General features: G+C 36.5%; 2 protein-coding genes across 3 annotated transcripts; both read right to left on the bottom strand.

The window, feature by feature from the left end:
- Window positions 1-1,547: 1,547 nt before the first annotated feature.
- On the bottom strand, window positions 1,548-7,925 carry ddias (DNA damage-induced apoptosis suppressor). The gene is made up of 5 exons (XM_082532326.1): window positions 7,531-7,925; window positions 7,151-7,312; window positions 6,523-6,631; window positions 5,752-6,065; window positions 1,548-5,496 (listed from the first exon to the last, which is right to left on the bottom strand). The coding sequence occupies exons 1-5, from the start codon at window positions 7,650-7,652 to the stop codon at window positions 3,834-3,836; spliced, it is 2,370 nt and encodes a 789-aa protein (XP_082388452.1). The 5' UTR covers window positions 7,653-7,925; the 3' UTR covers window positions 1,548-3,833.
- A 752-nt stretch (window positions 7,926-8,677) lies between these two features.
- LOC309708701 (uncharacterized protein) lies at window positions 8,678-13,141 on the bottom strand. 2 transcript variants are annotated; one of them, XM_082536955.1, is made up of 9 exons: window positions 13,040-13,141; window positions 11,573-11,640; window positions 11,172-11,219; window positions 10,971-11,035; window positions 10,844-10,881; window positions 10,207-10,286; window positions 9,997-10,059; window positions 9,653-9,703; window positions 8,678-9,119 (listed from the first exon to the last, which is right to left on the bottom strand). In XM_082536955.1, exons 1-9 carry the CDS (start codon window positions 13,113-13,115, stop codon window positions 9,066-9,068), a joined length of 543 nt encoding a protein of 180 aa, XP_082393081.1. In that variant the 5' UTR covers window positions 13,116-13,141; the 3' UTR covers window positions 8,678-9,065. The 2 variants fall into 2 exon arrangements, with proteins under 2 accessions (XP_082393081.1, XP_082393082.1); XM_082536956.1 differs by lacking the exon at window positions 11,172-11,219.
- Between the last annotated feature and the right edge of the window lie 2,490 nt (window positions 13,142-15,631).

The raw sequence follows: 15,631 nt of genomic DNA, 5'->3' as shown, positions 1-15,631 counted from the left end.
TCGGCTGTCTTGCTTGCAGTGAAATGAAGAAAAGAACTGTATATGCAGGATATATAGTACCACTTTACTATCTACGCACACTGTCTCATTCGGAAAACAATCACACGCTTTTCCTATTGGGAGCATGGCGTGACATGAATGGACAGGTGCTTATAAGGAGTGCTAGCGTCTAACGTCAGAATCTCCATAGCCTCTTTTGGGGAGAGGACTGAGACCAGCCCACGGACCAGCCAACAAGATACCACAGAACTAAAGCAATCAGAACCAGTATTTGTACTCACATCAGACAAAAGACAGTGCAAGCTCCTATTAAGTCCCTCATACCCATAATAAAACAGAAGCAGGAACTATTTTAAGGAGCTTTTATTTTTATTGAGAGGTCAGAGGTCATGGACAGTTATAAAATAGTCTGCAATTAATGTGAACTATAGACATTCAGAGTGCACAGCTGATTTTAATCTTATCAAAACATTAATTACTCTGTTAGCTCTGAGTCTCCACCAGTCTTCTGCTGAAATGGTAAAGTTAGAGAAAAGCATTATGATTAGCACTAAAAAAGAAAAGTGGGATGTATTTAAGTATTTCTATTTGCTTTGATTCTACAGAGGGGAGCTTCTCCAGTGTCAGGACTACGAGCCAGTCCCCCTCAGCTGACGTTTTGTTGACAACGCCATACTAAGCCATTTCTCCACCCTTCCACACCATGTGCCTGTCATGCCTTTCTAATCTCTTTAGCTCTCTAATGTCACAGCCACACCTCCGTCCACAACGCAGCAGGACATTTAACCTAAAAAGTGTGCAGTAGCACTACTACTGCATCACAAAGTAAATAATAAAAATAAGTCCAGTGGCACTAAAAAGAGGGTCACAACCCTTAATGTCGCAGGAAATGTCGAGGAAGGTCAAGGACTGAAAAATTCTTAGCTGCTATGAAATATTTAAAGTATGAAGAATTAAGTGCATAGTTATTGCATATGCTACAAACTATATTCGTTTTTCAAAGTATACCATGCATATAAACCAATATATATATATATATATATATATATATAAATATATATATATATATATATATATATATATATATATATATATACTGTATTTTTTTAGTCAGCTTCATTATAACATGTTTATAAAGGTACAAGAAAATGGAAAATGAATATTTTGCCAGGTGTTAAAAATGTCTGCTTTAACATTAGTACTTTTAGTATACGCAATGTGAAGTCATCGAGTGCCACAGTGCAATGTAGGTAAAATAAACAGGCAAAGTATCACAAAATTGTATCTCTTAGCTGGCCAATGGTTGAGGTGCATGACATCACTGTATGATTAATAGTACAACTCCAGCCAGGTGACTCTTAATGCATGACTCTGTGTCTCATGATTTCTGCCTCTCACTGCAGCCGAATTTTAAAAGAATGTCAAAGAAAGCATATACATAGTATGAACAAAAACAGAATTTTAATAGTTAATCGATCTGCCCTATATAGTAATTATTTGAATTACGTAACCGTGCCCCTCAGCCCCTCCCACCCCTTTCTCTCTCAGAGTACCACACGTACTTTAAGCTTGGCACACCGTGGCTTTGAATGTTTCCATTCACTGGGTGCTTGGTGACATAACTCACGTACTGTACTGCTGCATGCAAAGGCAGTGTCTCCCTTGCTCACAGACACAGCTGCAGGTTTTGGAACAATATGATGTTATGGGGCTTCACTCATAAAGCCTCAAAAGGCTAAGGACTAATTTACATAGAAACAAAAACAATCCCATTTATCCCATTCACCTATATTTTATGTAAACTAGTGCAGTAAGTTGCAAATTGCAATACTTGCTAGTCCTGAATCATCACATTTGCATTTCCACATTCATTCAGAATATGAAAACATTCATTTTGTGTTTCCTATTTGCATAAATCATGTAATTAAACTTACTGAAACTAAAGGATACATTTTTTTTATTATTAATGAAGCAGCTAACAACAGATAGCAGAATAACCACATTGCAGTAGTAGCTGGATGTCACTGTGACCTAATCCAAAAACAGGCACCAAAGCAAAATTTCACAAAGAAATTGTCAAGTACTCATAAAACTCTCGACACCAAATACATGGTCTGTTTTTCATCTCTCCACAAGAAGAAGCCTTGCAAAAATACACTGCACAGATCCTGGAATCCATTCGTGACTGAAAATGTCCTTTAGGGCATTATTAGTTGGCTGTTAACCATGGTTGCTGGAGGACATCAAAGCATAATGTTGAATATGTCGTTTGACAAGGTTAACAGAAGAGAAACAACAATCAAAACCAAGCTAGTATAATAGGTTCTTTTTCATTCTTATCTGATAATGGTCTTTGATGACTATCACATGCAGCATGGAAGTAAATCAAAAACGTTTGACTTATTTCCAATAATAATCTCATTTGGCCTGTGCTCCTAGTGGAAAAAAATATATAATAAAAGCAGGGGATCCTCAAAAGCAATCTTCTGCCATTGCATCAAGTAGATTAACATATAGTGGGATCATAGGTATCGTCACATGGCCATTACCAACATCATGGTACATGGGATTTAGAGATATTTCGGTCTCAACCACCTGTCTGGCAAACCAAGACTTTGTGATACACCCATGCATAATCATTTGCGAAACCAAATGAACAGCAAATTCACATGTCACATGTATTCACATGAGTTTTCCAAAATCAGTTAAACTGTGCACATAAGCATTTTTAAGATACAAGTACCAACCAAAGAGGCACGTGCATTCACACACAGACACAATAATGCCGTACCCAGCTGACTACATGCCAATCTTGTTTCTGTAACACATGCAGTACAAGGCTCCAGCTGTTCACTTGTTCCACTTCCAGTTTTACCAATGTAACATCGTCTTCATTTCTCTATTTTGATCACACCCCCAGAACATTGTAGTCATTGCTGCTATTCTTGGCTCTCTGGCATGACACCTTACACACTCATCCCAACATAAACACCCCTCGAAAGGCACAACTGCAGTGTGAACCCAGGAGAACAGTAGGTCTGCTTAGGACTCTGGTGTGATTCAAATTATACTGGAGAGCTTTCAGGATGTGACAGCGTTGTTGGCTTTTGTGGTCTAAAGCATGCCTTAAACTATCAGGGGACCTTTGTTCCATAAATAATCTTTTGTAATAGTATTTAATCTTTATTTATATTGACATGTATTAATATAAACAAATGAAAACATAAAATAAAAATGTTATTGTCCTTGAATAGATAGCAATTAAATATCCACTTAATTACATATTAACCTTACAAACATCTTAAAGTAAATAGCTATAATTTTTCATACACTTGTGAGCTCAAGCTTTTAGTCACTTGAGCCTTTAGAAAAAAGCCTTAATGTGTTCAAAGAAGACAGTAATACTTTCAAAAATATGGATCTATAAGTATGTGGACATACAAACACATTCTATACATGTTTCAAAAACCATAGTCGTTGATGAGATTTTGCCCCACCTTAACTGCTGCTAAGCTCAGGTTGTAATAAGACCAGGCAATGATTGTGGTAAATGTAACATGTTTATATATTTCATTTAATTAAAAGCGCTTTCTAAACAGTGCATAAAAATTAAAAACATTGAGTTAGACTAAGCATTTGATGAAAAAGGCGGAGGAAGAGAATTCATTACACTTTCAGTCAAAGTGCAAACTTGAAGGTCAAGACAGCATCTCTCTTCTATCTATAGTGTTTAATATATGAGCCCTCTTTTTCTGTTTCACACAGAGTAAAATAACAGCAGTATTACTCCAATGGAGCACGATTTCTTACAAGTCACTCTGCAACACAATGTCTCAGAAAGAGTCAGAGAACAGATCTCTAGAGCAGTCACATGTCTGGCTCCCATGAATCCCTTCGCTAACCTCTTCACTGTCACAATTTTCTGTCTTTCTCAGCACACACTCGATGGAACCAAAATTGTTGCGGTTGTCTGTCAGCTTTCTTTTGCGGATTGGCACACTTTGTTGGATTTTACTCGCAGGTGTAGGAGGAACAATTGCTTCATTGTCATAGCCACACTCTGACACGTCAATAAATCTTGCTTTACAGTTGATTGACATGCGGTTTAGAGCCTCTTCCTGCACCCTAAGGTGCTGCAGTGGATGTAGACTGTTTTTATGCTCGACTGGTTTCAAGAATTTTCTTTTGGGGGTAAGTTTGTGGCTGTGTCTGCTGGATGTAGTTCTCCACACAAAGTTTTCTTTGACAGATTCCATCTCACTCTGCAAAGCCTGGTCAGCATTACCACAGTTCAGTTTATGAACAGAATTGTTTTTACTCTCCATTTCATGTAAATTTGCATTAAAACTTTTTTGATTGACAGGCTGTGAACTGAATTCACCTGTCACGCTTTTGTACAAGTCAACACATGAGTATGATACGACGCCTAGTTTTACAATGGGTGTGGACTGAGAGGGAGGGACAAAGTCAAATCCTTTTGTGTCTTGTGGAATCAAACTCTCCCTGCATTTACTTTTTTTAAATTTCCCTTTATCTGGTGTTGATTGTGTCACATTCGCATTTTCATAAATCAGATGATGCTCATCTGCCTTGGAAAACTGTGAGCAAGCTTCCATGCCATCACCGACGGCTTCTGCATGCATGGTGAGCCTCTCCGTTTCAAGATTGATCGTGTCTGAGCTACCAAACAGATCTGCTGAACAGTTGTAGGCATCCCCCTCAAGCTGCTCTTCTTCCTCCTTTTGAAAAGACAGTGAACTAGCTGTGCCATCCACCTGATAACACCCATGGGAATAAATGTTTCTATCTTGACTCCTTTTGACAAACAGAAGAGGGTTCTTACATTCTTTGCTGGCTGAATCATGTGAGCCACATCCATTTGTTGCAGGGGTATTAGTGGCATCCAACAATGCTTGCAAATGCCTGTCTGTTATTTGTGCATTTCTTTGGGAAGATGTTTCACTTATTAAGCTGCTGTTTCCCAGGTTATTTCTTGCCTTTACTTCCTTCCAGTGAACATTCTGAACTTGTTTCGTATCTCTATCAGTGTCAAAATCTTTATTGGCTTCACATAAAAACTCTGTCAGACTTTCAGAGAAAGGCAAATCGTTCCAAGCCAATGAGCTTGATGAAAATGTTCTGGTGAGCTGTCCAGTAGAAAACTCCTTTTCTTTGGGGCTATTCTGACAATACTGGGACGGCCTTAACCAAGTCTTTAGGCTAAGGCTGTTTCCAGCTCCCTTCTCAGATGATGGACTCTCATAAAAACTGTGCTGCAATGAGAAAAAAGGAGCCAAGTCCTTTTCCACTTTTTGGTTTTCCTGGCAACCCCTCTGTGCAAGATATGGTGTTACACTTTTGTCAGCCTGACTTCTGTTTTCATCTCCACATTCCTGGGTACTGCAGCCTTCTTCCTGCTCTGCTGATGATGTAACCAGTCCAAGTGATTGCTGCCATGGAGCTGTGGGAGTAAGGGTGCAGTCTATGTAACGTGATCTAGGAAGGAAACAAAAGCTATTATCAATGATCATTTTTGCATGTAATGTAACAGCACCTCCACCCACATGCTTAGAAGTCAATATCAGTAGCTTATGAGAATATGTGTGGTTTTTACTTTGGCTTTCAGAGCCATTTATTGTTATTTTGTAGTCCCTACAAAGAAATAGTACATAGGAGTACATGACTCTCTAGTTAGTAGGGGTTTTTTGGACAGAAAATACAGAAGATTGTATCATTTCTTAATTTCATTACCTTTGAAGTGATCGGGGCAAAAGATGAGAGGCAGATAGTGTGGCATCACTAAAGCTGCTAGTTGGAGAATGATCATGAATGAGGAGCGGGGTTGTTGCTGGAAGACTGGAGATTCTGCTGGTATCAGCAGATACAAGTTCAGATTCAGAAGCTTTCTGAAGAAGAACCCGATAATAACTGACCACGGTGCATCCTCCCATTCCCGTTGCTTTGGGAAGAATCATCTGAGTAGCAACAAACTGTGCTGCATTTTTACTGCTGGAGCCACTTAGAACAGGTCCTCCAAACCAAAGCGCACTTTCTGCTTCCATCACCTAAACAACACAGATGATACCACAGACAGCTAAGCTCAAACAATGCAAAAATAAAGTAAGCATAATTAGAACACATTTTGGACATATATTGATCCTATTATTTTATTTTCTTTAATGGTGAACTGAGAAACTAAAATTGTGAAATGTGGAGAGACGTTTATTATTTAATTGTTGCATAGTTTGTCTTGCTTTTCATGTTTTTTTTAAATCATTTTATGTTCAAAGTAACAGCAGGAATAAAAAAATATGGACAATTGAGTTTGAGTTAATTTCTGCTGTTTTGTGTGACCAGGAAGTCACTGATTTCAAGTTATATAAAAAGAAAACAAAAAAAACCTCCAAACAGCAATAGTGACTAAAATGTTGAATGCCTATTTTTAAGTCTTCATATGTATTTGAATAACTTTTGATCTTGCATGTCACATAATACTTTTACACACGTGATTTACGAATGTACCTTTATACCAAAAATGAAATGTCTGCCAATGAAACAGTCCTCGACTGCCTTCACCAGCAATGTGAGTCTTCTAGATTGTTCCACGGGTCTGTCCAAGTTTTCCACCAATCTATAAAAGACACAAAGCCCACACAGCTCTTCACTTAACCATCAGAGAAGATGTTATGTTCTTCACACGTTGTAGTCATTTGAAACTGACAAAAAACCACTAAAATCTGCACTTTAAAAAGAAGAGGTACAATACAAATAGCATGTATCCATATTATTAGGTACACCTGTTAAATTTAATACAATAGGACTGCCATTTCTTTCCTTCTTTTTGGGGGGGTTAATAGAAACTTGCCAAAAATTTTAAATTCTGGCATTTTTGTGGATGGTGGTCCTGGTGTTGTACTGAACTGCAAAGCACTCACTGGTGTTCTAATGTTTTCTCCACCCTCTTATATTCGGAGGGAGGTGTAGTAAACCCTAAGTGACAACAACCAGTACACCAACTCCATCACATACTATGACCTCAACTTATATATATCCATGGCCTCTGCTTTATCCCAATATATACTCCTTCTAAACATTTTAACAGTTATTCAGTCTTGATAATAGGAACTTGCATTGTGTTTTCTGTACTCACCTTTGTAATTCATTTGCATGAATGCCAAAGAATGGTTTCAAGCTGTTTCCAAATACTGTTATCCCGAATATACGTCCGTCCCGGGCCACCCTCAGTGAGAGACGGTACCTGTAATCCACCTGTTCTCTCAGGCACTTGTAACCACACTTGAAGCATCTGCATCTGTGGTGGGTACACAGAGACGATTGACCAGTATCCATATACTGTCAGGTAACGGAGGTAACATACATTGTATAAAAAAATATTCTAATTTTCTAAAAGAAATCCATTCACTTTTAACTGGACTGTATCTCACTTAGATACAGTCCTCTCAGCACAGTTTCTAAAGGGATTTTCACAATGCTACCGTTTCTCGGCTACAACTGAACCTTTGTGTTTACCTCGTAGTGTCCTGCTGGTCAACATCAATCCTGGAGAAACAGCATCTGCAACACGGATAAAACACACAGGGATCTTGCAGAGACAACACCGCACAATCCACCAGTGCCCGTCTATAAGACATTTCAGTCAACTGAGACACGCAGCTGCAGATAGCAGGCTAACCGCTAGTTAATTACCCACTTAATACATGACTGTTTATTTGATCTGTTTTTGTAACCGAAGGATTTGAGCACGAAAAACTATTACAAACGTTACGAAAAACATAGCAAAGCCCGCCAATATCTAACTTTAATGCCGTCATAGCAAACATGCCCTTTTGCTAACTGTACACAAAATGCTACTTCTTCGTGTCTTCATTTCCATGTTGTACGTGAGTCAGCTGGAGGATGCACCGCCACCTACTGTATAAGACGATCACATGAAACGACATTTCTTGATGAATCTACGATAATTTTAATAAAATAATGTTTTCAACTACTGCATGATATGTATTTTATTTAATTATAGATATATTAGTAAAACAAATCAAATTAATTTCTGTTAGATACATTTTTTGTCCTTTTGCCTATCATTTTCGTCTAAAATTGGAAAATTTGTCAGAGTGAAGTGTCTGTATTCATTTTTTTCTTCAAATCCAGTCATTTAAGACTTGTTTGGATAACGTGTAAACTGAAGTTATGTCCAGTATGATGATTCAGCAGTGTCTGAAAACAAACTCTACTGCTCACTTTTAACATCAAAAAGTTCAATGCACAGTGCCTAAAGGGACCAATAAGGGAGAAATTTCTGAGCATTTGTTTTGACAAATAAATGACAGTTTTTCATAAAATCCCATGATGCCACCTAGCCTTTGCATATTATGTCGCAATTGGATATGCATAATCCCCTTCACAAGAAAAATTACTGAACACTGTGTGACAGACCTGACCGGTTTCAGTGCTTGCATCATTTGTTACAAAGGCAGGAAATTGCCCAACATTTGCAACCATTGTCTTTTTCACAACCAGTAAGAGAAAACAACAACAAAGATTCTGAGCATAAGAGTTCCAAAATGAATAAATATTAATAACAAATAATGCAGTCAGACTATTTTTTTTTCCTTCAATTATTTTATTTATTTCAAGGTACACGCAGTATACAGTCAAACTCATCGTTCACCAGTCAAAATGAGTTTGCTACTTGTTTGCTACTCAAGTAAGTGAAGGTCTTACAGATATATTGCTCTTATACTTGGGTGGGTGACAGGAATATATTCACTACATTTGAAGACAGAAAAGCAGTACACGAAAGAACTATCAGCATTAACCTGGAGAATACAAACACGAGTCTGTGATCTAAATGTTTAAGGCCTTTTTGTCCAGACTGTGACTAGATGGATGGCTACAGGTGTTTGAAATCCTAATATAAATAATATAAGTAGTTGGAAACACTATAACATAGGAAACACAAATCATGAACCAGCTGTACATAGTAACATGATGCACCATGATGGCAATTATAACCATTGCTCTGCAGTTGAAATGCGGCTCTCAGTTTACCACAGAGGGGCTCTGATCAACACCCCTTTCCATGTGTGAGAATTTGCTACCTGCAACAATTCAGAGCAGAACCAACATAAAAGAAAAACACCTAAACAATGTAAATATGTCTAACACACATTATTCATTATACTCAACTGTATTTGAAATAAAAGTAAATAAAAGTGCTGTATATCTCAATCTGTTATTTAAGGTGCAGATGAGTGATAAAGCACATCATAAATAGACAAATCCCCAATGTCATAATAGAAAAAGGAATTATATAAAAAAAGACACAGATTTTGCTTTATTTTAATTTATAATTAAAAAAAAAAAATACGCTAGGTTAATTCTCATGTCAGCTTGTGTTTGTTCAAGGCACTGGCTTCTAACTGGAGTTGGTCCACCAGATATTTTGACAGTGAATACCAACTGCTCCTTATGCTGATGAGTGAAAGGAAGGGAATGAATTGAAGGGGATCGATAAAGGATATCTTACCCTGCCTTATCCTATGTGAATGTGCCATAATAGATTTTCACTTTTTAAGTTAGTTACTAAACTACCCTGTGTGCAGAAGTTGGATGATAATTACTTTTGATTTACCTGCATTCTCTGATGAAGAAACCTCAACTTCTGGTTGAGACATTCAATTTCCTGATACAAACAAAAAGATAATGACCAGGTGTTTGATTTTTTAAAAACTCACTGTAATATTAACCCATTTAAACCCACTGGGAACAACTTTTGCTGCTCTAAGCCCCTACGACATTAAAAAATAATTAAACATATTGTGTGTAGGGGATGTCTAAGGAGTAAAATGCATGCACTTATTTTGCAGGGAAATTTTGGGGATTTAATGGGTTAAGAGATTTGATGAAGAGGCTAAAACTCTTCAATATGGTTCTGCGTTTCTCAGTGCATTCACCGCTTTAAGAAAGTTTAAATACCTGGGTTAGTTTTTCATTACGCCTGAGTTTGACTTGAGGAAGAAGGTCTTCCAGTCTCTGTATCTATAATTAAAAATACAATCTAAAATCATTTACAGACAAGTAGCATCTGTTATTAAGTCGTTAATATATTCATTCGGAGATCAGTCTGTGGACTACTGCCAAACCACTAACTGTACTGTACTCTCATTAAAGAATACTTGCACTTACCCTTCTTTCAATAGTCTGTAGTCTTGTGTTCATAGTTTTATTGATCACAGTCATGGGGATGGTTCTCGGCTTGGGACACACTGAAGTAATATGAAACCAAACAGAAATCAAAAAGGTGCCTTTTTGTTCAGGACTATACATTGTAGTGATCTTTCTTTCTGTATCTTCTTTACTATTTGTAGAATAATTTAGCCATGATAAACTGATTCATGTTTAAGTGTTTCATGTGTTTCCCATCCAAAATAAAGGAAAACGAGTCCATTCACTGCTACTATTAAAGCTGCGGTTCCATTCACAGGATGTGGATGCTGACCAAGAGTAGTCTTTAGGATATTCCATTTGTGATACCTTCTAAAATTTCTGTCTGTTGTTTAAAAAACTGTCCCATGACAAGAAAATCTAATACTTTATATTATGTTCTATTTTTCTTTTACAGCAAATGAATCATTGCAAATACTTTTTCCAGAATAGAGGTGCTGGGACCCCTCCCAGCACCACATTTGATACAAGGTTTGTTCATAATTCCATTGCCTTTGTATATCCCATAAGCTAAGCTGATTGGCTGTAGTTATTCCATTAACAGGATTATGAAATGTAGAAACATTTACAGACTGTTAAAGATAAACACACTGATTACCATGCTGAAAGATCTTTGCAACCTCAAGCACGTAAGGTCTGTGAAGAAAAATATATAACTGCTTGATTATATATTTTCAGTATGCAGTGATTAAATGTAAAGACTTTTACATCACCAGACCACATACATGTGCTTGCTGTTAGCAGGGATGGAGCTGTTCAGAGGGATAAGATGGCCATGATGGTTCCTTATCTACACACAGAGGAAACTTATCAGCTTGTTGTGTTTTCAAGAGCTCCCACCAATTTTTTTTTTCATTAATCATTTTTGACACATGGACCCACTTCCACTAAACGTTTAGAGAAATGCCTGTATTTTACACATGTACCTTGAACACAACATTGGAGCAGTTCAGCCCAAAAGCACTGCTGACAATCTGAAAAGGTGATGTAATATAATATAATATAATGGGCAATATTTTAATAAGTAAACAACAAAAGAGCACATTCATGTTTTATACTTAATAATATTAACAATCAATGATTTAAAGTCAAAGTCAAAACAACAAAAACAAAACAAATCAATCCAAAAATACACATGATAAGAAAGAACAATTACATAATTACACATAAAAGATTAATCAAATCTCAACAAATGCTGTGAGGACTGTGATCATTTTAAATCTTTAAATTTAATGTCTGCTTTAAATGCATATTTGTGAGAATTAAATGTATAACTTTGGAGATTTTAAAGTTGATTGGCTGACTCAATGGATGGATGAATGCATACCTGTACAATGATGGTAACATCAGCAGCTGGGGGAATAGACACTTCTCGAAGAGTAGCCACTTTTTCATCTGCAGCAAAGTAAATGTAAGAGTCTACTTTTTACAATGTTACCATTACATAATTGCAAACAGTGCATTTATTAATGGTTAATCAATCATTCACTTATAATTTATAAAGATATAAGCCAAAACAGCCACCAATGCTGTGGAAAACATGCCAGTAGCTGGACATTTGGTTAGTATAGTTATAGGCACTTTGAGGCAACTGTTTTTGTGATTTGACGTTACATAATGGAATACTCTCCCTCTTCATATTCGCGCGTCAGATTCCATTCAGTCTTTTAAATCACGTTTAAAAACGTATTTGTTTGATCTGGCATTTAAGGCGAATTAGGGTAATTTACATCTGGCTCTGTATTTAGATTATGTAATTATCTTATTTTATATATTTGTAATTTATATTTCATTGTGATTTTATTTGTACTGCGATTTTAATGGAAAGCACTTTGGTGTACTTCGGTCTTAAAAATGTGCTATATAAATAAATTTTGATTGATTGATTGATTGATTGATTGATTGATAAATAAAATAAAATTGAATTGGATTGAACTTAATTGAATGTTATCAGTGCATCAGATCTAAAAAGCAGTATATTTAGTATAATCTCTCTCAACACAGAAGTGCTTATTTATGTCTTATGGCCGTCATGAGAAAGCTGGATTTACATATACTGTGTTTGAATGCATGGTAGCACACTTCACATGAGTATCATGAAAACTCAAATTTACAATCCAAGTGAATGGACTTTATAGTTAACTAGAGACATTTGTTGTGTTTAGTATTTTCAGTTAACTGCAGATTGTTTAGATATACATTATGTGTAAGTGTTATGTAAATATATATATATATATATATATATATATATATATATGCTATTAGGCACAAATGTTTTGGTGTGTTGTTTGTCCATGTTTGACATGGATTTTAAACACTCACATCTGAACACTTGATTGTTACAGTATTTCATTCATCTCTTATTAAAATTAACCGTTTAATATATTTGCTAAATACCCAATTGCATGATTCTAGTAATCCTATAATCAGATTTTTGTTCCCTCTTTGGTTCTTTTGAAGAAAAAAATAAAATAAAATAATTTTAGATGTGAGCTCGCGGTCTAATATAACAGTCACCAGCGAAATGCTCCTACCCTTTTGGGGGGTTATTTATGAGTACGTTATTGCCTGATAAAGCAAAAAATAATATATAAACTTTTTTTAAATGGATTTAACTTATATTATCTGGGGGAAAAAAAGAAAAAGAAAATATGAGCACACAATCCTCATTTTGACTTTAACGGGTTAAAGGGGCTGGTTGCCATGGACACAGACGCACAGACTGACATCAGTGAGTAATTAAAAAAAAATCACGGCTGACGAGAAGACGAGAAACTCACACAAACTCACGAACCTTTTTTGTCAAGCCGCCTCAGAGCGATCCAAATCTTTGATACCTGAGGTAATTTATCAAAACTGACGATAGACATTTTAGTCAGAGAGCAGAAGCAGCCGCAGCCAGCGAGTATAAAAAATAGATTATACATCCGGCAAGAGACCTTCAAAATAAGGCTTGAACTTCAGCCTTAATAAAGTACCATTCTAAATAAATAGAATGGTACTTTATTAAGGATAGCTTTGCAAATAAAAGAAAAACTGCTGTTCTTTAAGTGGTCACCACCCTAAGTTATTCAGAGAATGTAATGTATGGGTGCGGAAAATGCACACAGCTCTTCAATAATAGTATATCCTCTTAAGGAAATATAAACATGGCATTTCATTTTACATATACAGGTGGTTTAATTTAAAATAAAAAAAACCCACAACCTCTTTTTGGTTACTTTCAAACACCATATGCTTTATAAGGTCTGAGACGATGAAAAAATATAAATGTGACGTGTCATAATATTTAAGATACCGAAGATTTCTGAAAGAACACTGCTTAAAATGTGTATATATGAGAAGTACCAGTAATAATACTAACTGACAACCTACTGATAGACATCAGGAATCATCTTTCAAGTCTGTTTTAGACACAAACAGATGGACTGAACCAGAAGAGAACTTGAAGAACTTGAAACTCAGGATTGTCTCATATTTGTCAGTGTGAAATTATTAGCTGTCTTGAAGAGCACCAGCTTGTCTAGTTTCTTCATTAAACTTTCTAAAAAAAACTGTAGTTTTGTTTGTTGTGCCAAGCCGACATGTTAGTTGTACAATCCAGAGTCTAAGACAATTTCGTGTGAAAAAGAATCAGCTTGTCCAATGTTAGGAACACAACCGAGTCTTGAGATTTTATATCCATAGCTGGTGCAGGATTGGTTAGTGTTTTGAAAAACCTAAAGGGAAAAACGAAACTGTCTTCTTTGACAATGCACTTGCAAGACCAGACAGATTCCCTGCAATGTGTTGTAAGCCTGATTGTTCCGTGTTTAACAGACCGTGTCTGCAATAGTTGATCGGTTAGTACGTCAGACTATTTTTTCTTTCTTTTGGCACCAAGCCACTTTATGTTTGAGGAGAAAATTGAAAGCTGTGAAACAAAACCTACAGGAAACCTAACAGGACAACTGAGAGAGAGAAAAAAATCAGACATTATTTAAGAAAGCCCTTTTAGGACATTCTTGTGTACATAATTCACCACAAAAAAGGCTTCAATATCATACAAAGACTTCATGTAAATTAATATATTCTAGATCTGAAAAGAAACTCAATGGTAAGAGAAAAGACTGTTTAAAGAGATGTTCTTGAGTAGGGCTGGGCGATATGGCCTAAAATCCATATCATGGTATAATTTGAAGCATGTGGGGTAACGATATATATCGTGATATATTCTTTTCTTCTGTATAACGTATTTTGCACACTTTAAGGCACACTTAAAATCCTTTAATTCTCTCAAAAATCAACAGTGTGCCTTATGTATGAATTCTGGTTGTGCTTACTGACCTCGAACCGATTTGATGTAGTACATGGCGTGCAGAAATCTGTCAAAAATGTTTTAGTACGACTTTGGTAAGCTATGAAGGCACCGCCTGATGGCTTGGCGGAGCGGTACGGCTGCCGTAGTCAGGAGCCTTGCGGAGTAATCTGGGTTCAAAACTCCGTTTGCTTCAGGTCCCAAAGTCAAAGGAACACTGCGGCATTACTGAGAGTTAAAAACTGTCTAAATTCTTTCATCTTTAATAAAATGATTAGCGTTGCTGCTTTACCAGGTGTAACAATTAAGTTTAACATTCAGGCATCCATGAAAACAGATTTAATAAATTCAACGGAGTTAGAAGTTAGCAGGAAATTAGTTCGCTAGTTTCCACCTAAACATGATATGCCATGTTCTGACTAAGAGATTTCTGAAAAAATTAAAACGTACAGCAGTGACTTTTGTAGGGGTACTGAAGTCGGACTAGCTGGTATATAATGATGTCCTACGTGATCACTAGCAAAACAGCTACGTTAGCATAACATTAGCACAGTGAAGCTGACGGATGAACGCTAACCTTTTTCCACATGATAAAAGTTAACGTGAGGGTTTCTGGTGGTTAGGGACAAATGCAATTAATAATAATAATAATAATAATAATAATAATAGATTTTATATATGAGCGCCTTTCAAGTCACCCAAGGACACTTTGCAATAGGATAAAACACTTAGTAAAACAATGGCAAAATAAGAACAATAAAACAAAAGCACAAGATAAAATTAACAAACAGTGGATTCACAGTGAATATGCAGATTTGAAAAGATGAGTTTTGAGTTGGGATTTAAACTGGGGGAGAGAACCAATGTTTCTTATTTCTGGGGGCAGAGAGTTCCACAGCCTGGGAGCAGAGCAGCTGACAGCTCTGCTTCCCATGGTGGTGAGGCGGAAGGAAGGTACAGTAAGCTGGATAGAAGAAGAAGATCGAAGTGAACAGGTAGTGGTTAACAGGTCAGAAAGGTAAGGAGGAGCGAGGTTATGAATGGCCTTGAAGGTGAGCAGAAGAAGTTTGAATATTATCCGGAATTTCA

The sequence above is a fragment of the Aulonocara stuartgranti genome (assembly GCF_965226115.1).
Source record: "Aulonocara stuartgranti genome assembly, chromosome: 1".
In the NCBI taxonomy this organism is placed as follows: Eukaryota; Metazoa; Chordata; class Actinopteri; order Cichliformes; family Cichlidae; genus Aulonocara; species Aulonocara stuartgranti.
Note: the sequence above shows the minus strand (reverse complement) of the source record. Positions and strands in the feature narration are given on the sequence as shown.